This window comes from Lepeophtheirus salmonis, chromosome 3, assembly GCF_016086655.4.
Source record: "Lepeophtheirus salmonis chromosome 3, UVic_Lsal_1.4, whole genome shotgun sequence".
Classification (NCBI taxonomy): Eukaryota; Metazoa; Arthropoda; class Copepoda; order Siphonostomatoida; family Caligidae; genus Lepeophtheirus; species Lepeophtheirus salmonis.
In genome coordinates, this window is record NC_052133.2 from 34,469,679 (window position 1) to 34,496,116 (window position 26,438).

A 26,438-nucleotide genomic window follows, 5' to 3' on the forward strand; every position below is an offset into this window, starting at 1 on the left:
AGGTTTACGCTCTACTGAGTGCCCATTCTAGTTTCTTACTGAAATATCCATGGGTGTCTGCGTATCACAGTTTCAGAACCATTACTGTCTTTAATAAAATATTGAGAGGGCTCTCTGATGAGGAATTGACGTGGATGACAATTATATGATAATAATTATTATTCAATAGAGAAAAAAAATATATCAAACGGCCCAATCTCCACACACAAAACCATACATTTATAATATGATTCATATATATACATACATCATTAATGGCCATGATAGTACACCATCACTATTACGTAATAAGATAATGAATTAGTAGGTACGTATTATTATCGGCTCTGTCGGTTGAGTGTTAACCGCAGATATTATGTACACTACTACTAACACATGGGTACGTACATACATAATTTATTGAAATCCTGATGAAATAATATCTATATAGAAAAAAGAATCATGATTCAATCCATTCGAATTAATAATTATCCATTTTAACTTTAAGCAAGGATAACTCAAGCTGTAAGCATCATAAAGACATTTTAAAAATGGTTTTGTAGTCTTTCAACATTAGGCTTGAAATATATTTGTATCTTTTCAACACCCTAGCGCCTAAAAAAAGTTAGATTCTTAAAAATACCAGACAATTGATAGCTTATTTCAAAAGTTACTAAGGGTGATAGAGAAAAAAATAAGGGCATATTTGGAATTACGTTATCAAATTCTACTTAATTTAGCATATTTCGATCTTGAGACACAAAACAGTGTGGATTGTTGGATAGTGTAATTAATAGCAATCAATATCTGCCAAAGATAAAGCATAATTTCCATCAAAATAACTTGAATGATTGTACATAAAATGAACTTGGTCGTAGTATCTTGTAAATGAGATGGCAAAGTGAAGTGGAGCAATTGATCAAATTCACACACACACCGTAAGTGTTGTAGGTACTATGTACGTATATAGATAGCATAGGTACTTCTAACGCTCTCTTAGAACACAAAGGAACTGCAAATATATAATTCTACAAGAGATCCGAGGCAAATTTTGAATGTATATAGTAGATAAAATGTGAAAAATTATTTAATTTATCAGTCATGATGATTAATATTTTCTCATTTTACTTGAATGGCCTTTTCTTAGAAATTAGTCATTTCTTTTAAAAAAATGATTAACAAAGTATTGCTGTGCTGTGTATTGCGTTGACTTTTTTGTCATTTTTGTATAGCAGGAATTCCAAACTTTTTCATCACTGCCGAGCCACTAGGCATTTTTTAGGGAGCTTCTAATTTTATAGTTTTATGACGTTTTTTGGAAAAGAAATTTCTTTATGATCTTGATAAACTCGCGGAGCCCTTGACGATAGATCTGTCACGATAACACATTTTTCTGTGCGATAAATTGCAGTAAGCGATAATATTTATTAGCATTTTGACACAATTTTCAACTTATTTAATGATAAGGGCATATTAATTCCTACATTCCTATCGAATAAATATTTAAAATACTGGCATCACTGAAATCAAGAGAAAAAGCTTCGTCCAATAAAGTTAATTATCTCATTCAAATTTAAAACTTTTGAAATCCTTTAACATACCTAATAATAACCATCACCAACTGAATGCCTAACCTTGCAACCTGCCTTGGGGCAAAAAAACACCAATCCGGCGACAGGTCTACTTGACAATGATGCACTTCGTAGCTCTTTTGCTCTACACGATTTTTACTAGTACAATTGATAATGATTAAGAATTTAAGAACCAGTAAAATGTATACCGGGCCGTGCAAAATTATTTACCGATGATGTAAATATACTTTTTAAGAGGTTTTGTGGCAACCAATCTGATTATTTCGTATTTTTATTGTTAAAATAAACAAAAATCCTTCCTGTGAGAGCGTAACAACATCCACACGTGAGACCATGTCCAATCAGGAAACAAAGAGGATCGAAATTGCAGCCCTCCTCCGAGCGAAAGTACCTCATAACAACATTAAGGAACAGGTTGGGGCCCCGTTGAAGACAATTTACAACGTTTCCAAGCGCTTGGAGGCTGGGGGTGATCTCAAGCATTCCCCTGGGGCTGGAAGGAAGCCCACTGTCTCAACAAGGCAAGTAAAGGCAGTGTTCAAGAGGACTCCCAACAGGTCAATTGCCGACATGGCCAGAAAGATGGGAACGTCGAGATCAACTGTTTCAGGGGCATTGAAAAGGGCTGGAGGAAAGTCCCTGAGGCGTACTGAACGCCCTCTGCTAACTGAACGTCAGCGAGAAGTCAGACTTGAGCATGCCAAGAAAATATTGAATGATATCAAGAGCTCATCTGGACGCATCATCATTTTTTCAGATGAGAAAACTTTTACGGTCGATCCTGTTTTCAACAGGCAAAATGACCGTGTTGTGAGCTTTGTAGATATGCAAGATAAGCACCGCTATGTGGCAACCACAAAGCACCCTGCTTCGGTGAGGATGTTGGGTCTCGTGGCCTCCAACGGGAAGGCCATGAAGCCAGTATGGTTCCCCACTGGCAACAGATTAACAGCGGAGGATTATTTGAAGATTCTGGCGTCCAAGGTCCTTCCGTGGATCAAATCCATAGTCGGCAACTCTCATTGGTTTTTTCAACAAGATGGAGCACCCGCCCACGCTTCCAAAAAAAGCTCAGGAGTGGCTCAAGGACAACATGAACTTTTGGCCCAAGGACTACTGCCCCCCTTAGAGCCCAGATCTGAACCCACTAGACTTCTCTATCTAGGCGCACGTGGAGACCAAGGCCTGCAAAAAACGACACAAGAAAATAAATCCCTTAAAGGCTTCTGTCAGCAAGGCCTGGGCCTCCATGGACGCCGATTGCATCCAGCAAGTCTGTGGCAGCTTCAGACGTCGCCTGACCAGTGTCATTGAGTCAAATGGTGGCTACATTGATTAAATTTAATCACAAACTATTTTATTATTCTAAAAATGTATGAATAAATTGTTTCTCAAGTCAATCGAAATGTCATTATTGTCTGCGATATGTTCTGAACAAAAATCGGTAAATAATTCTGCACGGCCCGGTATAGTAATAGAATACGATTTCTGAGCAATTATTTTATTTATCAGTCATGATGATTAATATGGAGATTTGAAATGCTTGGTAAATATAGATTTCATGACAGACAAATTAGCACATGATGTATAATAATAATTAGGTATCCATCGTCCATTTGACACATTGCCAGGTGCAACACATTTATTTTCAATTGCAATAAATTAATTTACATGACGTGTTTGTGTACGAACTGGAGCTATGCAAGGTAACTATAGTCCATTATTTTATTTGGTAATATTTACTTTAAAAAAAGAACTAACATCCGACGCATTAATAAATTATATTATTTCTCCTCGGATTTTACTCAATCCAAGGCCAACAATATGCATAATCAATGACATATGGCCTGCAAGCCCCCAATATTGAAAGTACAACGGCTCAAATAATTGGCGTACCAATGCAAAGCCGATTTTACTGTTATCAGGGCCTGACACTTTGACCGTAGGAGTGGGCATTCTTTCAAATAGGCCCAGTACATGTGTAGAAAAGGCTACAGATTATAAAAAAAGTATTCTCTAAAATCAGTAAATGAAAATGTGACAAGTCTTTTTTGAAAAAAAAAATATTTCCTAAAATGTCATTTGAAATGTTTTCTCTCAAAAAGGGCCCCACATTTTATTTTCCAAAAAAAAAGAAAGATTAAAAACTAAATTTCTGGCTATCCCTACCCAGATTGTGATTTGTGCATTTCACATAAGGTCCCGTAATAATTCAGGCCGGTCCTGCCTAGAGCAGAGATATATGTACGGAGCCCTTTTTATGTTTACTTTATTTCAAGGAAAACATTTTCGAAATAATATTACTAATGACCATTACTCATCTGCACCTCTAAAACTGGCCTTGCGTCTATGCCCCTATATACGATGGATATTCTAAAAGAGCCAAATTATCAAAAATAGGAGCTATTTTTTTTTTTTTTAAATCAAAAATAAAACAACAAAACAAGATGGAAATTTCTTATCATCGATAGTAAAAGATTTTAAACTAAATTATCCTTTCAATAAATTAAGTCTCATAGGGCGGTAAAATATATTCTGAACAAGCCATAATTTAATGGTTACCTAATCAAAAGAAGAGCCCCATTGTTAGTTTTTTTTCTCAAAAAAAAAAAAAAGATCCAAAATTACATTTTTTTAATAATGGACTTTTTAAATCTGTAGGTAAAATTTACAAATGGCCTCTCCTACCACTTTTTCACTAATTTTATTATATTTTCCCTTTTCCAGGTCCGACTTTAGAGGTAACAGAACCTGGGGCAAAGATTTCTTTTCTTTCTTTATTCTTTTTTTAATATTTGGTATGGAAAATCATCAGATGACTTTTTTTAAGTCAACAATATTTTATAAATGTTTTTTTTTTGGAATAGGTAGATAAATTTTTTTACCCCTTTTTAAAAATTTTTATATATTGATTTAAAATTGACATTTTTTAATGGCCTTCTCTAAAATATTTATTATCCATCAATGTATTTCAATTTAATAATCATTGCTTGCACAGAGCCCTCAGTCAAAAGAGGGGTCTGGGGTAAGTACCTCCTCTAAAACCGACTACGCCTTTACATCTCTCCCCCCCTCCCCAAACAAAAACATATATTTACCATGAATATTACGTATAACAACGATTGAAACCCCATATGTATAGTGCAGTGCCAAAATTGAGCATTATTCACTGACATGATTGACATCTGTGAAGAAAAGCTCCATCAAATTACGCTAATGTTGTCATTTAGGTACAATAATAACGACATAATATTGGGGGAGGGAGCGCAACCATATTTATTATTTTTCATCTACTTCCTAAGACGCGTTCAACGTTGAGTGCAATATGAAATATTGAATAAAATTAAAATTAATAATATTAACTGCTTCCAATGTAGGTATGTAGAACAATAATTATAATCTGCAATCGTAGATCTTAAATTTCAATCATCTACATTATCTCCTCCCTAACACTAAAACCATAAGAAATAAACTTAATTTACAATCGTATTATCTATCACTTAAAAATGTCATTTCCTCATACGTTTCAAAAACTCAAAGGGCGTCAGCAGTTATACAAATTTATGCCAAATACACGTTTCCAAACATACATATAAAAATCGAGTATTTAAGAGGCCATATTTCTATTGATAATTATAAATAATAATTCAACTTACCAAACTAGAAGAAGAGCATCTTTAAAGGGTTATTCCCTAATATAAATCCAAGAATACTCTTATACATGAAACGTGCACTCTTTTTCTCCTTTCTTTTTATTTTGACAAACTAAGGGCGATTTTTTTTTTTAAATTAAATTAAAAAATAATTGTCACAATTCAATTCCTTTTACTCCGAAAAATCGCCCTTAGTTAGAGCAAGTAAGGGTGAAAAGAAGAAGAGATTCATGTTTCATATATAAGAACTAAACTAATAAATAAATAAATACAAGAGATCGTTGAGTATTATAAACTTTTATGTGTTACTTTCATTAATAGTAGGTATAATTATTACTCATTACGCGTTCGTCTATCAATATTGAGACAGAAATAATAAATAATTATAATTTTCATAATGTAAAACATATAAAAACGTGTCACAAGCAACTGTTGCAACAAAATATATATATATAAAAAACATGAGCCTGTTATATCAATTTGATTTAAAGCCACTTATAGGGGATAGGAGTATAAATTGGCAGATATGGAAGAATAAAGAAGGGATAAAGTTGGTTCTTTCATATTTGTTAGGAGTCCGTAAAAGTTATAACGAATGACAAATTTGATTATTTTAAAAATAAAAACTTATTTCTTTAAATATATATAGAGATATATATGCATATAATACTGAATAATCAGTACATATATAAATAACAAGGAATCCGCAGATAACCATCAAATTCATCACAAGGAATGTTTGGTCTAACATCCAAGCGTTGGAGTAACGTAAAAATAAGTATGTAAACAATGAATTATGCGTCATTTTTTTAGTAACCAGCGGCTTCTTTGTATTCAGAGTCCGTGAGTGTGAAAAAGTCTTCTAACTGCCATTGCAAGGTTTCAAAGGTAGGCCTTTTCATGGGATCTTTATGCCAACATTCCAGCATAATCTCATAGAGGGCAGGAGGACAACCCTGTGGACTCTGCATCCTATAACCATGTTCTACTTGGTGCAAAACTTCGGCATTGGTCATTCCTTAAGCAAAACAAAAATAATATATTTAATAGAAATAAAATATCGAGTATAATATAATGTATACCTGGATACGGTATTCTTCCATAGGTTACTAATTCTGTTAATAGAATTCCAAAACTCCAAACATCTGATTTGATAGAAAACTTTGAGTAGTTAGCAGCTTCAGGAGCGGTCCATTTAATGGGGAATCGAGCACCAACACGGGCTTCATATTCATCTTCTTTTATAAGCCGAGCCAAACCAAAATCAGCAATTTTTACAACATTACTATCACCAACTAGAACATTGCGAGCAGCCAAATCTCTATGGATGTAATTTTGTGACTCCAAATAGGCCATGCCAGCGGCAATCTGTGCAGACATATCAATTAGTTGTGGGAGCTTTAGCGTTCTTCCCTTTCCTTGTAAATATTCCAGAAGACTGCCATGTTTCATCAACTCTGTAATTATGTAAATGGGTTCTTCTAATGTGCAAACAGCATACAGTTGTATTAGTTTAGGATGTCTAAGTTTTTTCATGATTTGTGCTTCAGCTAAAAAGTCCTTTGGATCCATTGTGCCTGGAGATTTAAAATAGTGAGATAATAATATTTATTATTATTTTCTAAAATATAGATGTATAAAGACCGTACCAGGTTTTAGAGTTTTTATGGCAACTGGAGTTGTATTGTTCCACAATCCTTCCCAAACCTCACCAAATTGACCATGACCAAGTTTTCTATTAAATTTTAAACTACTTCTTTCGATTTCCCATTGATCTCTTGTGGTATGCGATAAATCAGCTGTCACTGGTTTCTCGATCTATATAGAAATGTTTTTTAAATATTAAATAAAGACTTATATATATTTTTCTTTTTAGTAGAACTGTGCTACTTAAATTAATATAGAATCTATCATTTTATACATACATTACTATATATATTAAAATTAAAGGAATATGCAAAATAACTAAGGATTTATGGATGATGCATCATTAAATAACAATCCATGCTTAGTTATCTTATAGTAAGCTTTCATGCTGAGCAAGTGAAAGTAGAGTAACTGATATTAGTTTAGCATTGATGTACTACGTACGTGGTATAATATAAAAAGAAACATTATTAATGGAATGTAACTATATATAGTCCGGCTATGAAAATCAATAGATTAAATTCATAGCAAATAAATAATGAAATATAAAAATATAAACAGTGGAAGTTTAAGACAGAAACATATATGAAAACAAACATAAACTAAGCTGATCCTTACTCTTCTTCAACGATTGCTCTAAAATTACTATTAGATACATATTTTCAATCAGCAATATATTTTAAACTCTGACGATCAGAAAAATGAATGATCATATGAAAATATCCCAATATATAAATTAAAATAAATAAATGTATTCATCGTCACATTTAAAGCCAAATTGCACATTAAATTAGTAACTAAGGAATTCAATATTACTAGTAATTACTAGTGGTGAGACTCGATTTGAGACGGATTTTGTTTAAATTCAGTCTTTTTTAATTTTTCTATAGTGATCTAGATCGATATTTAACGTGGCCTCAAATCGTGAATCAAAATTTAAAACGTAGACCGATATATTTTTCAAAAAAGATCATACACAACAAATTTCTACTCTTTTATAAATAAATAAATGTAATCTTATTAAATTTATTTTCCTAAAACAACCTCATTTTTTGTACACCGAAATTTAATACGAGATCAGTCCAAATCTAATTATTTCTACCTTAGAAAAATAATAAGGGTCTCAAAACGGCCTAGGATTTCCAGACCGAACCCCAACACTAGTAAATACCTGCTTAACCCAGATCTAAGGGTAGTGACAAAGTATGTTCACTATAAAAGAAATCAGCCTTTTCGAAATAATTATAAAGTATAATAAATAACTCATTCGGGCCTTTAATAAATGTCCACTATAAACGAATATCCAAATTAAGCGTTACTGTAATCTATTTATCATATACTAAGTACATTTTAATAATTATATTAAATAGAGTATTGAACTTTTGTATTTTAGTATTCCTCGGATTATTTTTTATAGGGTAAAAACTATAATAAAAATGATTTTGTCCCCTTTTTCTTTTAATTTGTAAATGTTTGTCCTCACATAAGTAGGTTTATTATAAGAGAATAAAGTGTTTTTGTGGTTAAATAGATAGAAGTTAGATGAAAAGATGGAAATGTTAATTAAAATAATTCAATATCTTATACATACCTCCTATAATTCCAAGATTTTTTTTTTAAAAGAAAGAAAATGTGAGTTAAAAGGGGGAAAAAGCTTGATATATTACAACACAAATGTATATAAAAACAATGAGATATCTTACCTGAATGCAAGGTTTTCTCAAATTAACACAAAGACCGTCTGCTTCCCGTCCATAATGTTCCACTAATTCTTGTAATGATCTAAAAGTTGTTCTTCGAGCAATGAAAAAACCTCCTTCATCGAGTTGACGTATACGATAATGTTTTACAGTGTCACCATCCCGCAAAGATAGGGAATAATCATTTCTACGGGATTCTGAGTCACGTATTAGGTAAGATCCATGTTCATTTTGTGGAAGTAACAATTTTTTTTCTGCCTCCATACGTTTAATCTTTCCAAAGTACCACCTTAAAAATTTAAAATAGAATTTGTAATTAAAATCAATTTAGTACAATAGTGCATCATTAGTATTAATGTCAGATGAATCCTTCATATAGATATTCCATAATAGATTTTGTAAATAATACAAATCAAATTTTAACTAGCTCAAAAATGTTTAATAAAAAACTAATAATCACAGTTGTTTTTTTTTTTTTTTTTTTTTTTGTCTCTTTTTTTTGGGGGGCTGTCGAAGTGACTATAACCGATTCATTATTAATAGACTGATAAATACTTATACTGAAAAAAAATTAATGGGGAAGACCCCCCACAAGTAATTACGGCCCTGATTAGAATATAAAAAAATATTGACATACAATTTGGTAATGATTTAAGAGCATTTTAGGAAGGATCATTATGATCTATTTCGATAAATTGCATTAATGGTCCTTGTAAATAAATAAAGAATAATACAAAAAGGACACCATTTCCTTTAAAGCAAATTTATTAGAAGAGAAGGAAAATTTAAATATTTATTCGTACTTCAACTGATAAATCAATGTTAATCATTTTAAAATCAAGATATGAGTGAAAAAGTAATTGTTATTACTAGTTTAACCCTACAACGCCTACTGGATTCATGCTTGGTCAGAACTTTTTGAAATTAGAATTATTGTCCGTTCCTAATAAGAAAAACAGTTATTTTTTAATCGATAATTTTTAGTTTTTAGTTAGAAATTGCAATTTTTTTAATATTCAAAGAAACTAACCGACTTTTTTCCTGATAGTTATTTAAAAAAAAAATTGAATGATATTCTCCATATTTTAACACCTCAAAAATTATATTTGTAACTTCAAAAACAAAATAAAAAACGTGGTTTGAGCACTTCTTCGATGAGATAATACGTTTGCAATAACAATGGAAGATCATAAGTAAGAACTTCGCTTATTTTTTTATTATATGATCCATTGGTTAAAATATATTTGCAAATGCATCCATGCAGTTTTTGAGACAAAAACATGTCAAACGGCTCAAATCGAGGATTCCAAATATTATATGTACAACGTTATAGGGCTAAATTCAATATTAATCCATAACATTTTTACAGAGAACAATCATAGAAAATATATCTTTTAAATAAGAGATATGGAAAGTTGTACTTATAGCTTGAAACAGGTGGCCATTAGACCATGTTTGACAGTAGTCATTAATATTTAAATGAATGAATATATGTATATGACGTATAAGCTTAATAAAACTTTTAACTTTTTAAACTTATAATTTAAATACTTATTGTTTATTTTTGACTGTAAGATTAAGTGTTAATGTAATTTACAAGCAAGTAATCAAATGTTCTGGTTAAAAGATTACTAATTGACAGTATATAACATAAGGAGCCCAAAGTTAATAGTTTGATTTCTTGAAGCTCTGAAATGTTATAAAAAAATATGTATTTAAAACCAAAATTGGAAATTATGTTATTTGAAGAAACAAAAATTTACATGGATTGGCATTGCTTATAGTTATATATTCGCTTATCCAACAATCCTACGTATAAAAAATAAAAATAGTAATGATGTTTGAGAGTCTTATTATCTGTTTACCCAGAATTATCTAACATTTACATTCAAAATTTAATCATAAGGGCTGTTAATCGTTATAGAAAAAATGTATTATATTATGAAAGCAATACTTATAACAACTGTCACTTACATGGGTAGCCAGATGCCCATTTTCCCTGGCCAAATGGTCATTAACCCATTTTTGGATCTAGATTTAGATTTAGAGCGACTCAAACGCCTTCGATTAAATATCACTTCTGCGTAAAAATTCTTATTATCGGCTTTTTCCTGATGACTATCATTTCGTCGTACTTCCGATTTAGCTCTACGACGAGAGCGTGAAAGACGTTCCGAGAATGAAGATTTTGGTTGTGGTTGGGGTTGTTGATGCTGCTGAAGAGGAACATAGGCAACGGGATAAGCTGGGATACGACGAAAGTTTGGATAGTTTTCACTATCTGGAGGACGTATGCCTATCTTTTCAGGTGAAAGAGAGTATCGAGGTTGACAATAGGGGCAACAATAATAATCAGAGAAAGACGGCGAATGAAGAGAGGGTTGTCTAAAACTGGAAGGATTTACTGACATTCCACGAGATCGACGAACGGTTGATGTCGACCTCCTACTGAGAGGACGACGAGGAGAAGCCATATCTAAAGTATAAATTTTAGTACACCTATCATTATTGGTGAGTTGAGGAGCACAGCCTTGGGTTTCACACAATCGACATAAAGCAGCAGGCATAGTGCTGCTAGAGTGTCACTTAATTGGATATTTCAATTGTTGATTTAAAGTAAGATATCATATCATTTGGAAAGAAAACACAAAAAGACACCATCAGATATACATATACTAACATAATATGTATACTAAGTACATAACAAAGTTTTACACTTCACTTATTTAATTTTCACATCTTAAACTAAATGACATCCAGAGGATCCGGTTCATAAAATGTTACTGAAGAACCATCAGAGCGGAGAGAAGCGTGTTCTCCCTTATTTCTATGACGATATACGCGCATTCTACCTCTACCATGTTTAATTGTATGTAGAATAGAATTAAACCACACATACATAGGTACATAATATATGTACTATTCTCTTACGCTAATCAAAATTCTACCAACAGACTACATCCACCATAATAATACCTCACGAAGTGACTTCAAATATATTGGTGCAAATGAGTACAATTTCCAACTAATAACACAATCATAATATTTATACATTTTAAATGGGAAAATAAATCCGTTTCATTATATCTAGTAGGGAGCCACAATTTTTTACTATTTTTTATTGAAGATCAAGAATTTAACTAAATAGTAAAAAGACAAAATACTACACAATTAATTGGTAGTTTGTTTTTGTGTCATGAAAACAGATCAAGTGGCAAGTATAAGTTGATTAAATCAAACTTTTATCAGATACGGACACTGTAATGAAGTTTTATTTTCTTAATAAACCAAAATGCATACAGCCAAATTCAGATAAAGGACACTGCTATTTTTCAGATGAAAAGTTGACTATATCCGGATTTTCATATATCCGAAGTATATAAAAAGCCACAATGTTTGGACACTTAATAAATAATAAACTTTGAAACTACCTATTTCGAGGAAACCAGTGTCTGATTAGATTCTGTGCTTGACAAGTGCTTTAGGATTTTTATCTAATTCTTAAGCGAAAGTGTTTTTGGGGACACTTATGATATGTTTGCGATTTGATTGAAAAGCAATATGAAATAAGCTTAAAAATAAACATAAAGAAAAAAAAGTTGGTGCCATCTTAAGATTTGCACCTTAATATAATACAAGAAAAATTCTCATGGGAATTCTTCATTCTAATTTTTTCCATCAGACTCATAAATTCCTATGAATTTAGTATAAAAAAGTGGGAAAAGTTGACTTTATACGGATTTTTTACTTCATTTTTCTTCTAAACGAAGTATTTTATGTAGTAGAAAATTGGTTTTTGAGAGAACGTTGACTATAAGGGTATTTTTATTATATCCGGATTTAACAGTAGATGTATTTATAAGAAGCAATAACAGAGCGAATGTTTTTTTTGTTTTTATTTTGGTTCGGTCGTAAGGGATTTATTCTAGACCAATCTGAACCTATATTTCGATCCAGACCGTGTACTAAAAATTAAATTGTAGACCAAAATTATTTTATATATTCCAACTTATTTTTTAATCAAATATCTTTGTAAAAAACGTTATGTTTGGCGGTACCGATAAAGACCAACTTTTTTTGAATAGACGTATTTTTAATACGAGACCGGTCCAGGCCAAACTTACACCGAATTAGTTCTGTCTCACAAAAATTATATGGTCTTAAGTTTTCAGACCGAACACAACATCAATACTAGGTCAAAAGTTAATCACTAAAATTGGGTAGGGATGTTTTCTATTATTGCCATACAAATAATGCCTGAAAAGTACAGCCTACTGTTTATAAATTCATGTTTTGTTCACTGATTCCTTATATTCATACATTATTTTTTATGAAATGAATTAAAATTCAAGGAAATGAACTTTCACTTATAAATGAAAATTGCATCATGGCGACATTTCATACATTCTTTAAGAGTCTTCATCTTACAATTTAATAAAATTGAGTTAATGAATATCAAATTGGTTAGTTATTAAATATGCATTATTATAATTATACATTTTGATAATTATGCAAGATGTATATAAAAGAAGAATATTGATTCTTAAATATTGAAACTGCTTAAGATAACTAGCTATTTAAACGACACAATTAATTCTCAACAATTATTCATTTAACAAGTTTTGTATTTTTATAACCAAATTAAGAACTTATTTTGAAAAATTATTTAATTCAAAGGAATTATAGTAATTTTTGAAAGATTTTAAGTGTATTTTGATTAAAACAAAATACCTTCTTATGAAACTCAACTCCCAAATATTTATTCATACAAGTAATTTTAGATCCGAAATGATTCCATAAATAAATGACTAGAAACTTTCGACGATTTCTAAATATTTAAAATAGCAAAGCAAATAATAAATGAGTCATTTATAAAGGTAGTTTGCAGCCCATGTAACTAACAATTGCTTCAAAATTATAGAGCCATCAGCAATTTCCTTTAATGTATTATTTAAAAAAATATATATATATCATCATACAATAGAAAATGAAGCGAGTCATCAATAAATGAATAAAAAAAGACGAGAAGTCATTAAATTAATAAGAATAAGCATGAAAATGAATATAAATGACCACAAAAAGTGTAATAATAGTCTATTCTATTTCTACAATATTTATTGCCTTCTATAAATAGAATAAAGCGTCACAATGGGACTAATTTGATATAAATATATTCATCACAGAAGGGGAATTTCATTTTCTAAGAGATAACTTTATAAAAACGTGAATACACGGTTCTAATGAAAGTTTTATTATATACTAAATGTGGTACATCAACAAAAAAGCAACCTTGAACTAAAATCAACACAAAATTCTTATTATTACTACTTTAGGTAGATGAGCTGCCCTTGTTCCACAGACATATTTGGGTCCATTATGGACCTACTACTTCAATTTCTGGAATAGTTTGATGGCGTTGTGTCCGTGCTTATTTAGGAATGAAGATTGCGGTCCCTTCCAGTTCAGTCTCAAGTTGAGTCCTGCATATGAATCCTAAATAGTTTAAAGCTCGGTTTTAGTACCGACACGCCATAAAGACCGATAGGACCCTTCCTTAAGACTGGACTGACTAAACAAGGACAGACACAACACTTTGAGTTGAGATACTTAATTTGGCTCTGAACTGAGCACTGAAATAGAATAATGTGATTCTGGCGAATGAATGAGAATAGTTGGTTGATGGTAGTAGAAGAAGGAACAAGTGTTGGACTTACGGTTCAGCTTCAATAGACTTGAGTTTGGCAACGTAGTTGGAGGGAATGTATCCTTCCAACTTGGTGGAGCGACTCCTCGCGTACCACCAATCCCCTTGTCCGTCATTGATGATTTCTAAATGCTCTCCCTTTTTAAAAGTCAGGTCCTCATCCGTGCGGGCATCGTAGTCATAGAGAGCCACAAAAGTTTTGAGAGGAGTGATGGGCGGGAGGACGGGATTCCCATTGGAGACGGGCTCCGGGAGAGGTCGAGAGGCGTTGGAATTCACGGAAGGGAGCAACACTTCCGGATTGGGATCCTCTCCTTGGACTACAGATTGAAGAACCACGCCTGGACTCACAGCAGAGGCTCCTCCTACGGCTCCTGGAGCTCCATGAACACCATTTAACTCCTTGCCCTTGTTAGGGAGGTACACTGGGAAACGATCCGTACTAAAGCAATTCCCCATCTTAAAGGCTACGGCACATCTTTCTCACTCACACACTCGTCCCCCTTCTTCTCCTCCTTTTCATCAAGAATCCCATAGATAAGAGCCACACAATCGCAATCTTTCCAGAGCCCACACTTCACTCCAAACACAGAACACTGCTACAGAGACAACTTTAACTTTTTTACTCCAATCCACTCCACTACTACGGCCTATACTACAGGCCAATCCAATTCTTTTCCTTCTCTCTCTCTCTCTCTCTCTCTCTCGCTCTTTTCTCTTCTTTTTCTTTCTTTCCTTCTTTCTCTTTTTTTCAATCAAACTCCAGCAGCTAGCTAAATATTCCCTTTTTTTAAATACTATCGCTGCTATAGCTAGCCAGTTAACACTAGAATTTATATAGGTCGCGCTCTCTTTTTTTGTACTTGACAAAAGTGCAAAATAATTTTCTCATATCCATATTAATATTAATTAAGCAAAGTGGATATGTATGTATGTATGAATGTCAGAAAAAGTCACAAGGTGTATATAGTGCTCCTTAATGTATATCATATATCCATACAGTATATTATAAAAGGGAATATAATATAAAGGGAGCAATGTATAAAATACATTAAATATAAAAATATAAGTATTTGTGTAAAATTTAAAAAAACGAATGTGACTTTAGATGTGGTTTAGCAACAATCTGAAGTACTCATCATTTTTTTTAAATTTTTTTCGAGCTGTTTTTATTTTTTCTTTCTTGAGGAGAGAACAACTACGGTCTAAGTATTGAGTGTGTAGCTAACTGCGAGTGTGTTCATGAAAAACGGAGAGTAACACGAAGGATTTGTTGGGAAGTTATCTTCCCATAGCAAAAAATAATTAAATTTATTTCATAGAAAGTTTAACAATTATTATTTCAAAGACATAGAATATGTATTATATCCATATATACATTTATATATGCATAATTTGCGTGAAGTTGGCTGTTTGCTTTCGCAACAAATTTTTTTACTAAGATATCGAAGAATTTTGGTGCAATTTGATTGAAAAAAGTGCTGAGTAAGTGATTATTACTGCTTGATGATTTTTGAAACCATATTAGTAATATAAGAAATGTATTTGCTCTCTTTCTTTTGCAGAAATTGGCTTGGATATATATTGTGTAATTGTACATAATGTATGTGTTTCATAATAACATTGGATTAATTAAAAATACATATTCTAAATTATAATTTTTTAAAGGTTAAAATTTCCATAATTAATTATTTTTTGAAATGGGTAAGATATGCTGATTTTTAAAGTTTCAATTTACAACATTTACTTAATTAATATAACGAAATTATTTTGCACTCCCGTCAAGCACAAAAAAGAGCGTGTTCCGTATGTGTTCACTGAGCTAGCTAAATGTTCTCTTTTTTTAATATTCTAGCTAGCTAGCTCTCTCTTTCTTTTTCTTGTTCTCTTTGCCATACAATTAATAAAAATAGGATTCCCCTTCCTTTTTCTCTTCTTCTTTTTTGATTTAATAAAATAATAATACAAATACATACTACAACTATTAGTTGTGGATAAAAATGAATATCAGCAGTATTCTGTATATAAAATAGAATAAAGTATCTCTCTCCCTCTCTTTATTTTTTTTTTATTATGAATTGTAATACCTCGCCTACTTTTATTATCATATTATATTTATTTTTTAGCCAAACACAATGTTGCTGCTCTTCCGGCTATTTTAATATGTATGGGAGCGAGAGTCATAAATTGTTCAATCTTCATTATATGTTATTCCACAAAGTTATGATTATAATAGATAATATCTATGTTGTGGCCCGTTTTCATAAAATGACGGATTTACAACTCCCTTTTAGCAACATTCGTCGCCATAATATATTATAATAGTAAACAAAGTTAATCCCACTAGCTGCACGATTTGTAATACACAATTTAAAAAATATTATTATTGTGTAAGACCTTATCAAATGACGTGTTCAACAATTAAACCACCTTTTTAAAAGGATATTACATGAATGCATTAAGAACTATAATAATTTAGGCGTATTCAAATGAAATATCAAAATTGGACACATAATTATTTGTTAAATAATTATTGAGACTTTGTTTCACAAATGGATTTCACTTTTAAAAAAATAAATAAAAGTGATAAGGTCAAGGGCGTCGTGACTACTTAAGGGGATTTGATTCTGATATTTTCGTCAGCTCAATTTATAGGGTTTATATTATATATAAGGATGTAATATAATTAATAATAGTTATTCTAAATTTATGATCAACCAGAGTGAGAAAAGAACCCTTGGAAATAACGAGGAGGGAATGAAAGAACTGCATGAGTATGAATTGATGGTTTGGTAGTGTATTCAGTGGTGTTGTTGAATTGTAGTTGTTTTGAGGGCTTGTAGTAGTGGAGTGGAGTGTCCAATTGGTTGAGTTACTAGCATTAGTTGCATACTTTCTTACCTGGTCTGTTATTATTCTATAGGGGGTTCTATTCTACAACATATTCACATGAAGTGAATGAGGAGGGAGTGTGTGTGTGGATTGGATTGGAGTGAGTGAGGAGGAAAGAGGGGGAAGCTGAGCTGAGACAGACAATTACTATTAGTGACATAGAAAAAGAGAGTTGAATATTATTGGGATCCCATCTACATACACTAACACAAAATATAATATCCAACTCAAAAAGGGGGTTGAATCTAAGGGATAACAGAATTGTTTTTTTCTTTGTTGTTGCATGTCCGTGGATTTCTTATTACTCCTTATTCACTTATTAACCTCAAATATTTGTCTGCATCCTCAATGGGAAAGTATTTAATGAGTGAGGGAAGTGATGGGCGGTAATTGCTTAAGCCGAGGAGGGATACTTTCTCCTTCCTCTGGACCATCCAAAGTCCCTCCACTCATCACAACTATTCCACCAACAGAAGTGACACCTCATCTCATTCAATCCCTGGAGGCCGTACGACCTCTTCCTGATCATCCTACTGTTGTTGACTCTCTTCCTGAAAATCATATTGAGATTACAACTCATAATAACAACAACAGTAATCTCAACAACAATAACAACGGATCCTCTTCCGGGCCTATTAAAATTTTTGTCGCACTCTATGACTATGAAGTGCGGACAAATGAAGATCTCAGCTTCAAAAAAGGAGAGCACCTTGAAATTATCAATGACACGCAAGGTGATTGGTGGTTTGCAAGAAGTAGAACTACTAAATTAGAGGGATATATTCCTTCAAATTATGTTGCTAAGCTCAAGTCAATTGAGGCAGAACCGTAAGTTCAATTTGGAAAACTTCCATTTTTGCAGAATATAAATTGTTAATTGGAAATTGCTTTTATGTCAGTATAATAAAGCAATGGTTTTTATATTATTTTGTTAACTTAATTATTCCATTAAGATAAATAATAATATTCAATTATTTAATAACTTGTTTGATTTTAAATTACTTAATTGTTATATTCGTATATGATTTTAGTTTAATAGATTAATTAAAAAAGTTATTCCTAATTAGTCCCTTTTTCATTGATTTACAGGTGGTATTTTGGAAAAATCAAAAGAATCGAAGCAGAGAAAAAACTATTAATTTCTCCTAATGAACATGGTGCATTTCTTATTAGAGACTCTGAATCCCGAAGAAACGATTATTCACTTTCTGTTAGAGACGGTGATACAGTAAAACATTATCGACTTCGTCAGCTGGATGAAGGCGGATTTTTTATTGCTCGAAAAACAACTTTTAGAACTTTGCAAGAATTAGTGGAACACTATGCCTCTGATGCGGATGGGCTTTGTGTTAATCTTCGTCAACCATGTGTTCAAGTAACAAACAAATAAAAATATGCTCACCGAAGAATCCGTCATTTTAAATGTAACACTGTTTCTATTTTTAGATCGAAAAACCTGTTACAGCAGATCTTGCTCATAATACTCGGGATCAATGGGAAATTGATCGGAATAGTTTAAAATTCATTCGCAAACTTGGACATGGACAATTTGGTGAAGTTTGGGAAGGTCTATGGAATAATACCACACCAGTTGCAATTAAAAGCTTAAAACAAGGTACGTTGTTATGCACTTTTAATATAAAAAATATAACTATATTTATTTTGAATTGAAACCTACTTGAATAAGAATTTTTGCCTTAGTTTTTTATTTATTTTCTGTTACTCTCCTTTAGGTACAATGGATCCCAGAGATTTCCTCACGGAGGCACAAATAATGAAGAAACTCAGACATCCTAAGCTCATTCAACTCTACGCTGTTTGCACACTTGAAGAACCTATTTATATTATAACGGAGCTCATGAAATGGGGCAGCTTATTAGAATATTTGCAAGGTAAAGGTAGAACTCTAAAACTACCTCAGTTGATTGATATGGCCGCTCAAATTGCCTCTGGAATGGCGTATCTTGAGTCACAAAATTACATTCATAGAGACTTAGCTGCTAGAAATGTATTAGTTGGCGATAACAACGTAGTTAAAATCGCAGATTTTGGACTAGCTCGACTAATAAAAGAAGATGAGTATGAAGCTAGAGTAGGTGCAAGGTTTCCTATCAAATGGACAGCTCCAGAAGCTGCCAACTATTCAAAATTTTCTATCAAGTCCGATGTTTGGAGTTTTGGAATTCTTTTAACAGAACTAGTCACATATGGTAGGATTCCATATCCAGGTAAATAATTTTGTTGTCTCCTGATTTCATATTCAAAATAACAATTACAATCCTTCATTTTTAGGTATGACTAACGCTGAAGTTCTTCACCAAGTTGAGCATGGCTATAGAATGCAATGTCCTCAAACTTGCCCCTCTCAATTATATGATATTATGCTAGAATGTTGGCACAAGGATCCCATGAAGAGGCCCACATTCGAAACGTTACAATGGAAGCTTGATGACTTTTTTACCATCTCGGACTCTGAATATAGAGACGCAACATCTTATTAATATTATTTTATACATAAAGCGATATTTTATTATATTTTTTTAAACTATTGAAAGTCTTCTGTGAATATCAACCCCGAACAGGAAAGAAAATTTATATGAAATTGTTTACTATTGCTTATGTATTTTTTGCATGCTAATTTTTTTCAACACAATAATTAGTATACATCATACATTTCTTCAATACTGCCGATACATATAGTTTCTTTTGAATATGTAGAAAATCAAGAGCCTAATTGAATTTCATGATTTAATTTGTATAGCTATGTAGTTGTTTTGTTTTTTCGTATGTGTGTGTGTGTTCTTTTTGGCATAGATCTAATAATGGTGAGTAAACTCCAAATGCTAAATTATTCCTATTTGCTATATCAAATATCCTATATTACTTCAAATAAGAAGAATTCATAGTTGTATTTTTTATGAGTTATGTGTTATTAAACTAAAGGTCCAAATGGCTGTGATATTTCACTCCAGACTGTTTTTGCATATGTTGAATGCTTACACAAATTATTTTTTCCTCAAAACCTCATTTTATCAATAAATTAAAGAGTGAAAAGAACTCAATTTTGAAGAATTACATAATAAGATTGTCAGTGCCCCTAAATTTATTTGTATTTTCATGCCAAGTGCAATTCAGTATACATTCTTATTTGAGCCAATAAATTTTATTTATTTCCTTTATACATGTGTGTTCATTTTACTCTTTTATTTGCAGATAGCCATCAAGTTTTTGCAGAATGCTATCAAATTCTTCGTTCTTTGGATGATTAGTTATCTGACGACTTTTACAATCTTCACTTGAATCATCCTTATATATAACTACCGGTACTCCGGCTTTTGGTGATGATATTACCATTATATGATCGTGCGGATGGTAAGAAATAGCACCAACAGGTACAGATACTTTAATGGATGGAAATGGTTGGGTATAAACAAAAACTCTTTGACCAGTATCCGTATTCCAGACATAAGTTGCTCCGTCTTGACTACCAGCAAAAATGTACGTTCCACAGGGTGTTACATGGGATCTAGTCCGGCTACTACCTTGAAAACTTTGACTTCCAATATATTTTTGCATGATACTACCTAATTTGATATCAATCATAATCAATGCATTACTTATAGATCTTGAATGAATTAATAAGCGTCTCCCACCAGGATGAATTTTTAAATCATTGATTGGACAGTCTTTTAAATCGGGAAGTTCAAAAAATTTCTTTTTATTCCATTTTTCGTTTCCCTCAACGCTTTCCCATACTCTAATATATCCAACGTTATCACCAGAGAAGAGAACCTGGCCATCAATGTCGAATTCTAAAGCAGTGATGAAGTCGGTATGCCCAAGTAGCTCTTTGATAACAATATACCCTGTTTCCTTTAATTCAGACCAAATTCTTACAACCTGATCAAAACCTCCTGTAGCAACTAAATCCAAAGAAGGATGATATCTTGCAGAATAAACATACGCCGGATGTTCTAAGCAATGTTTTTCAACAGAATCACTCCAAATCCGAACAGTACCGTCACCTGATGCCGAAAGAATCCTCGTTGAGCTTCCATTCCAATGTAGTTGATATATATAGCCTAAGTGCCCTTTAACAGTCCATTGTAATTCAAAAGAAATCGTGTCATAGATATTTATTACATAAACATTAGAAGAAACAGAAGCCATAGCAAGCCAATGACCATCAGCACTTATATCTAAGCATAGGCACGCACTTATTTCCATTAGTTCTTTCACAATATTTTTTGGAATTTTACAAGACTGTCCAGGTAAACGGGTCCAACTAAATTCTTTGGTCCTAATTTCAGGATTTGATTCTATTCTACTAAGTCCTATTTCTTTTTGATGCGGTGCTAAACTCCTCAAAACGGAAGAGTTTTCTTCCTGAATTGGTGGTTCTACAGATTGTACTGTTACAAAAAGAGAAGACGAATATGGCATACGAGGTATCTTATTCCACCATTTCCATATGGTTTGAATACCATCAGATGAGGAACTGTCATCATAGTTTGAATTGCTTTTTTTCTTCTTTGGCGGTTTGTATAGTTGAAGCCTCACTTTATTCCCAATATTACAACGATCATTTGAAGGAAATAGTTTTAAAAATGCCCAGGCTATATGGTGCCACCCACTGGATTTGTTATTTGCAGTCGTCATACTGACAAAGTCCTGAATCATGAAAAATAATACTATATTTGGACCATAACTTTTTAAATGGTTGTAACTCTCATTGAATAAAATCACTTCTTCCCAACGCGGAACCAAGGAATTTCTTTTTCTGAACTCAAATGGTTGAGTCATACAAGGAACAATGGATTGAACGTGCTCACCTTCGTAATAGGATGTCACTTTTCTTTTTGTATCAGATTTTTTAATTAATTTTCCTGTTGAAAGATCCACAACATAAACTTTCACAACCGGATGGAGAATCAAAAAATCCATCTTTAAACATTCAGTATGATGTATTACAACCCCCAAAACCTTCGTATTTTGTTCTGGGTTAGTGTCTCTTTTATCTTTATCGGAAAGTATCTTCATTTCATGCTCTTCACTTCCTTCTCCATTCGTATTTTTATTCTTTTTGGATGATTCTCCTAATTTATTCTGGATTCTTAAATCTGAAGAAATTGATTCTTTTTTTTTCTTTTTCCTTTTTTTGGGTTTCGATTCGATCGGAGCTATCTCAGTCGGACTTTTTTTCTCTTTTTCTATAATTGAAATAGAATTCTTACTGTACGTTAGTAAATCTTTTTCACTCCGCTCCTTAATTAGATCCAATTCCATCGCGTTACAATATATTTATCCCTTTACCTGTAGCAATTTATTTAATGTTAAAAACATAAGCCACATCAATATTAGTTAGAAAGCAGGTAAGTAGGTTATGAGTAAATCATTTATTTTCCTTTTAATTGTGCACATATAATATATAGATTTAGTATTGATTCCTGAAATATAAATCAGTAAGTTTGTTAGGGACACACAACATATGCAATTGTTTGTATGAAATAAAGTAATTGTTTGAGGGAAGGTTATGTGGAGTGGAAACAAAATGTCACATGATCTTTCATTATATCAAGCAGTAACCTAAGACAAATTTTTATCTTATTTAATAAAGTTATATATTAAATTGGGAAATACATACATGCTCACAAAATAAGATAATTTGTATTATCATTAAGCATGATCAGGTATTGTCCCACTTTTAACAATATATGTATAAATGTATTTACATATCTAAAATATATGTTCATTGATTTCTTCCAATATGCAACATTTTGATAGTCAATAAGATAGTTTAAGCAAGAAATTATTATTCCCCATACTCAGGACCTTCCACATTACGACCATTTAAGTTGTCTTTAATAATCCACAATTATATCCCATTTGATATATAAGACAGGGAAACTGCAAATCATTGAGCATATCAATATTTTTTACTAATCAACCAAATACAAATTGTTTTACTCATAACATTATATTTGGGACGGCAAGAGGCCTAAAAATGGCAAATTTTGACTGAAAAATTCAATTTTTCTCATTAAAATGGATTGTACCTCAGCAAAAATGGCAGAGAGGTCTTAAACTTTGCCAAAGAAAGTTTTTCGATTGTCCTCAGCAGAAAAGGTGTTTCTGTCCGAAAACTGGGCAGTCTAGTGGAAAAGGAGTTATAGGCAAAAGTAATTTTAAAGTTCAATCAACTGAGCATGAAGATCTCTTTTCAGACCTACAATTTCACCATTTTTAAGAAGTGTTTATATACATCGATATCCTCCATTAACAAGAAACTGCCATAAACTATAAAATAATAAGGAAAAGTTCAAAATATTGAACACATTAAAACATTTTTTATTTTTTAAATTACATTGTATGTTTATTTAACAAATGCTTGCAGCTAATTGAGAAACTGTATACACACATTTTGATGTAACTACAAGGATAGCATAAAAACAACATTTTTTTTGTTTTCATTGGAATAGAATTATTTACCTTGTATTAGGAAAGCCAAAAAGTACTAAACTAAGTCAATCTTCGCTCATTCGATACAGTACTGATTATAACATAATTATTAATACAATTAAGAATATTGTATATATGATTACTTCTATTAAATATGTCGATTTAACATATTTCAAAAACATTGAAAATTGTCAAGCACTAAAAATGGCAGTATTGAATTCCAAGGCCTTCATAAGAAGAAAAAAAAGGTGTTTGTATATGATTAAGCAGTATCATATAGTGACTATGTGTGTAAAAATATACTTTATAAGTAATATTCGTTTTGTTTAAGAAGACGGAATCATATTAATCTTGTCACTAAGTTCAAAAATTATATCTTTAGGATTCATTTCTTCAGAAATATCGTATTTCACTATTGTTTCCAGAAAGCAACGGCAAGTTTCATCATCGTAGCTTACAAATTTTCGCAAATCAAAGGGAAGAGTGCCTTGATCTTGAAGAGAGTAACACAAAAATCGTTGGAGAGAAGATGATGACTCGAACATCATTTTTTGTAACCAAAATCCAGAACCATAATGAGTAAAAATCTCACTTCCTTCTGGAATATTCCTTGTGGATACATACCAGCTATCACTTGGGGACAACTCCACGTTAGCATTTCCGTAACTACATTTTTGATATTCTTCTAATGAAAATATCGAGTCTTTGAAATTCAAATTAGCGAATTTTGGACAACTTGAATCGTTCACAAACTGTCCAATGCCATATCCGCTGGTAGACGTTTGATCTCCGATTAAAAATGAAAAATCCTTCAGGTACAATAGGTGATTAATGTCTTTAGATATTTCTAGGACTGATTCAAATGTTTTTGTTGCATTCACTATTGAAAAAAGGCCAGTCTTTGAACACTTCCTCATAGACACTTGTATTTTTTGCTCTAAACGTTTTACAAGTAATGTTATTATAGAAATATTAGGTTTATGATATAGATACTATTTAACTAACACTTGAAAGTTCCCCTCTAAAAAAAGTAAAGACAATTACAAGAAAGCAAAAATAATTATCACTCTAATCTCATAATAATTTGCATAAATATAACCAACTCTTGATGACCCCAATTAAGATATATTTTTCGAATAATAACATTACTAGTAGGTTCTCCTTCGAAGAAACAAATGGGAGTGCCAGGAGCTATTTTAGAAGTAGCAATGATCCCTTTTCCATGAACTGGACTAGTATGAACCTTAACGGATGGAGGTTTTGAAGGAATGGGTCGAACTATCTTCGTTGAACTGTCTTTCTTATTATCTAAAGGACGGCAAACTTCCCGATGTCCCCCAGCTCTCCAATCTTTTTTTTGACATTCCTTGGAACAATAATAAACAACTCTACAAGAAGAACATTTTCTCAGAGCTAAATTGAGACAGTTTTCGCATCGATGATGTTCTTGTAACTCCATTGTGTCGGAGCTTACGGTCCCCGTCATTTTCGTGAGAAAGACAAGATTTGAGAGTATTCTAAACTACAAGACTGAAACAGCACAGGCGTCAAGTACACCACGTTTCAACAACAGCCTCTCTTAGTCTTTTTCTTCTCCCTTTCTTTCAACATTCCTTTGTCTCTATGCAAACTTCATGTTATTTAGACAGACTGATGTGGTATAATTTTGTAATAATGAATTATGATAGATCATATCAAATTTAAGTCGAAAATATGTACCAATTATGTGAGTAACAATGTTAAGAATATAATGTCATATTAAAGATGAAATTACGACTTTGAACTTAATAAACTACGAGACAATACAATTATTTTATCCACGTACATCTCCTTCAGTTAAAAAGGGATTTTATGAGAAAAACTAGCTATTTGCAACAGCCTTTATTAAGAGAAAAATAATCGGAAGTGGTACTTGAGTATCATGGAATTTAATTTGAACTATTAAATTCATAATTTTTATCCAGTTTAATTATTCAAAAAGGCAACATATTTAGTGGAGAGAAGGCCTTTCAAATTCTTGAAGAGTATATCGAGTAACTGGAGTATCTTGAATAGTAACTACTTAACTTATGTAGCATAAATATTTACCAAGTCAATTAAGAATTTATTCAATCTGGGAGTGAATCATCAGAAGAAAAAAAAATTACAAACTCATCGATGTTGTAGATGCAAGTAAATCTATTGAAAGTAGTTGGTTATTATGTTGCGTATCAGTATCTTCAAAAATATATACTTATAGTTCTTACCTAACTGTTTGTAAGTAAACATGTAATTATTTTATCTCTTGTTGTTCTTCCACAGTTGTCTCCGTGTTCCTGGTATCTCGACAATTTCGGCGACGAGTCCGCAGTTTAATTACTAATGCATGTATTTTCAAATACACAACAATCGAGGGAATTATAGTTCGGAGCAAAGTTACTTTTTGTCAAAAGGAAATATTTAAATCTTCAATAATCTGAAGTGGTATGTGTGTATTATGCAGTAATTAGATCTATTAAATTTATTTTGTGTATCCAATTGGTTACATATTTAGCGAATTGGAGGTCTTTATCATCTTTCAAGAAAATGTCGAGTGACTAAAATAGTTGTCAAACCTATATTAATAATTTATTCAGTCTTTTAGATGTCAAATGATCATCTAAAAAAGATATTTATAAACTCATTTAGGGAATGTTATATAGAGCTCGAAGCTAAAGTGTATCAAGTCATTTTTAGTCAAATGGAGATTTTTTTAACTTAATTATAGAGTGATAATATTTTCAATAGTAATTTGCCCAATATTTTCCATATTGGGCAAATTATAAATCTAAGG

General features: G+C 31.9%; 3 protein-coding genes across 4 annotated transcripts; 1 reads left to right on the forward strand and 2 right to left on the reverse strand.

Moving 5' to 3' along the window:
- Nucleotides 1-5,505: 5,505 nt before the first annotated feature.
- LOC121114968 (tyrosine-protein kinase Src42A) lies at nucleotides 5,506-15,002 on the reverse strand. 2 transcript variants are annotated; one of them, XM_040709100.2, is made up of 5 exons: nucleotides 14,286-15,002; nucleotides 8,575-8,860; nucleotides 6,874-7,042; nucleotides 6,307-6,801; nucleotides 5,506-6,242 (listed from the first exon to the last, which is right to left on the reverse strand). In XM_040709100.2, exons 1-5 carry the CDS (start codon nucleotides 14,732-14,734, stop codon nucleotides 6,034-6,036), a joined length of 1,608 nt encoding a protein of 535 aa, XP_040565034.1. In that variant the 5' UTR covers nucleotides 14,735-15,002; the 3' UTR covers nucleotides 5,506-6,033. The 2 variants fall into 2 exon arrangements, with proteins under 2 accessions (XP_040565034.1, XP_040565032.1); XM_040709098.2 differs by lacking the exon at nucleotides 14,286-15,002 and adding an exon at nucleotides 10,546-12,813.
- A 1,259-nt stretch (nucleotides 15,003-16,261) lies between these two features.
- On the forward strand, nucleotides 16,262-20,346 carry LOC121114970 (tyrosine-protein kinase Src42A). Its single transcript, XM_040709102.2, has 5 exons — nucleotides 16,262-17,995; nucleotides 18,257-18,542; nucleotides 18,614-18,782; nucleotides 18,901-19,395; nucleotides 19,460-20,346. The coding sequence occupies exons 1-5, from the start codon at nucleotides 17,547-17,549 to the stop codon at nucleotides 19,666-19,668; spliced, it is 1,608 nt and encodes a 535-aa protein (XP_040565036.1). The 5' UTR covers nucleotides 16,262-17,546; the 3' UTR covers nucleotides 19,669-20,346.
- LOC121114969 (jouberin) lies at nucleotides 20,315-25,479 on the reverse strand. The gene is made up of 2 exons (XM_040709101.2): nucleotides 24,776-25,479; nucleotides 20,315-24,563 (listed from the first exon to the last, which is right to left on the reverse strand). Exon 2 carries the CDS (start codon nucleotides 22,451-22,453, stop codon nucleotides 20,363-20,365), a length of 2,091 nt encoding a protein of 696 aa, XP_040565035.1. The 5' UTR covers nucleotides 22,454-24,563; nucleotides 24,776-25,479; the 3' UTR covers nucleotides 20,315-20,362.
- Between the last annotated feature and the right edge of the window lie 959 nt (nucleotides 25,480-26,438).

What these genes read in the sequence shown, in the direction of transcription:
- LOC121114968 (XM_040709098.2), bottom strand. Translation starts at nt 11,138, where the DNA reads ATGCCTGCTGCTTTATGTCGATTGTGTGAAACCCAAGGCTGTGCTCCT. An exon ending in TGAGAAAACCTTGCATTCAG is followed by an intron (nt 7,043 to 8,574) that starts GTAAGATATCTC and finishes ATTTCTATATAG; the next exon opens with ATCGAGAAACCAGTGACAGC. An exon ending in CATAAAAACTCTAAAACCTG is followed by an intron (nt 6,802 to 6,873) that starts GTACGGTCTTTA and finishes TTAAATCTCCAG; the next exon opens with GCACAATGGATCCAAAGGAC.
- LOC121114970 (XM_040709102.2), top strand. Translation starts at nt 17,547, where the DNA reads ATGGGCGGTAATTGCTTAAGCCGAGGAGGGATACTTTCTCCTTCCTCT. An exon ending in AATTAAAAGCTTAAAACAAG is followed by an intron (nt 18,783 to 18,900) that starts GTACGTTGTTAT and finishes ACTCTCCTTTAG; the next exon opens with GTACAATGGATCCCAGAGAT. An exon ending in TGGTAGGATTCCATATCCAG is followed by an intron (nt 19,396 to 19,459) that starts GTAAATAATTTT and finishes CTTCATTTTTAG; the next exon opens with GTATGACTAACGCTGAAGTT.
- LOC121114969 (XM_040709101.2), bottom strand. Translation starts at nt 22,453, where the DNA reads ATGGAATTGGATCTAATTAAGGAGCGGAGTGAAAAAGATTTACTAACG.